We start from the raw sequence: 1,304 nt of genomic DNA, 5'->3' as shown, positions 1-1,304 counted from the left end.
AGAAATGATGTAATCTTGAATAAAAAGAAGATCCTTTTGGTGTAAACAAGTTAGATGTTGACACAATACCATCTCTTAAGCTGCAAGCAAACAAAATCACCAAAAACATTGATGCAACACCTTAATAAGAGTAATTTGCAAGTTATTGCAACACACACGATACATTTGCAATTAGTTTAGCGAGTTATATCGGTTTTGGTATCTATATTTGGTCTATGTATGACTTATTTCTAGTGAAAAACCTACTTTGTAAATGAAAAGAAAAGGGTACAGGAAGGACCAACTACTAACAATTGGCTCTTAAAATATGTTTAAGAGATACTTAAAGATATCCCACTTGTGCAATCAATCAATAATCTAGAAAAAATGGATTAGTTAATCCAACTTATAAGCAACACCAAAAGTTAATTTTAAAGTTGTTTTTTTTTTCTGGGTAGGTACCAAGGAATTTGTGAAAATAGTTCATACTTCATGTGGTTTGTTTAATTAATACATACACGGTTAAAGTTATCACAACTAGCAACTACATATCTTCCCAAAATTAAGTCAATTGTGTCAAAGTACATGAAGGATTAACAACTTTATAATCCCATACCAAAAGGATTACATTGACATAGATCATTAAAAACCTACAAAAGGGAGTTGCCAAAATCACAACTTCTCTCTTTTTTGAATCTTTTATTACACTAAATCAACTCTTGAACCAAATTACTAAGATCAAATTTCCCATTGCTACATTCCACCGCGGTTACAACTTCTTGAAATGCCGCGACACTACATGGAACCACCAACCCATTCTTTTGCTCGAACCCAAATTCATCCGAGGCTTTGTCCAACAACATCTTGAACAAAGGGTGGGATAAGTAGCCGGTGGGAACCACAAACCTACGCCTCTCTTCCCCTATATAAAGCGCAAGAAAACCGGTTGGGGTTGAACATGCTGCTTCCTCTTGATCCTTGAGCAAGTGCTCGTGGTGTGATGGTTCGGTGCCACTAATAACTTTCACCTTGACTTTCTTGGCTAGTTTCTTCACCGAACCCATCTTTCCTAACATAATGTTCTTGAGAAAAAAAAAAAAAAAAAGGTTAGGGGATAGAGAGATTTGAATAATGTCAATGTGGGAAAAGGGGATTATATGTAGAATATAGAGGAGGAGTTGGGGAATGTTTTAAAGATGGTCAACTTATTGACTTTATAAAAAAGAGTTGTGAGCATTATGATTTGTGTTGGTATTCTTGTGTCATGGGAATCTCTTCATCTTACTTTGACTTATCATACTTGTATTACTTTGTCTTGTTTAAGT

General features: G+C 34.7%; 1 protein-coding gene across 1 annotated transcript; it reads right to left on the bottom strand.

Moving 5' to 3' along the window:
• Positions 1 to 686: 686 nt before the first annotated feature.
• LOC139899003 (auxin-induced protein 15A-like) lies at positions 687 to 1,055 on the bottom strand. Its single transcript, XM_071881814.1, has one exon. The coding sequence runs from the start codon at positions 1,053 to 1,055 to the stop codon at positions 687 to 689; it is 369 nt and encodes a 122-aa protein (XP_071737915.1).
• Between the last annotated feature and the right edge of the window lie 249 nt (positions 1,056 to 1,304).

This window comes from Rutidosis leptorrhynchoides, chromosome 3 (genome assembly GCF_046630445.1).
Source record: "Rutidosis leptorrhynchoides isolate AG116_Rl617_1_P2 chromosome 3, CSIRO_AGI_Rlap_v1, whole genome shotgun sequence".
NCBI classification, from domain to species: domain Eukaryota; kingdom Viridiplantae; phylum Streptophyta; class Magnoliopsida; order Asterales; family Asteraceae; genus Rutidosis; species Rutidosis leptorrhynchoides.
The sequence above is the reverse complement of the archived record's forward strand: the minus strand, read 5'-3'. Positions and strand labels throughout refer to the sequence as shown.

Bases quoted from the DNA above. Each gene is read 5' to 3' on its own strand.
- LOC139899003 (XM_071881814.1), bottom strand. From the start codon at position 1,055: ATGTTAGGAAAGATGGGTTCGGTGAAGAAACTAGCCAAGAAAGTCAAG.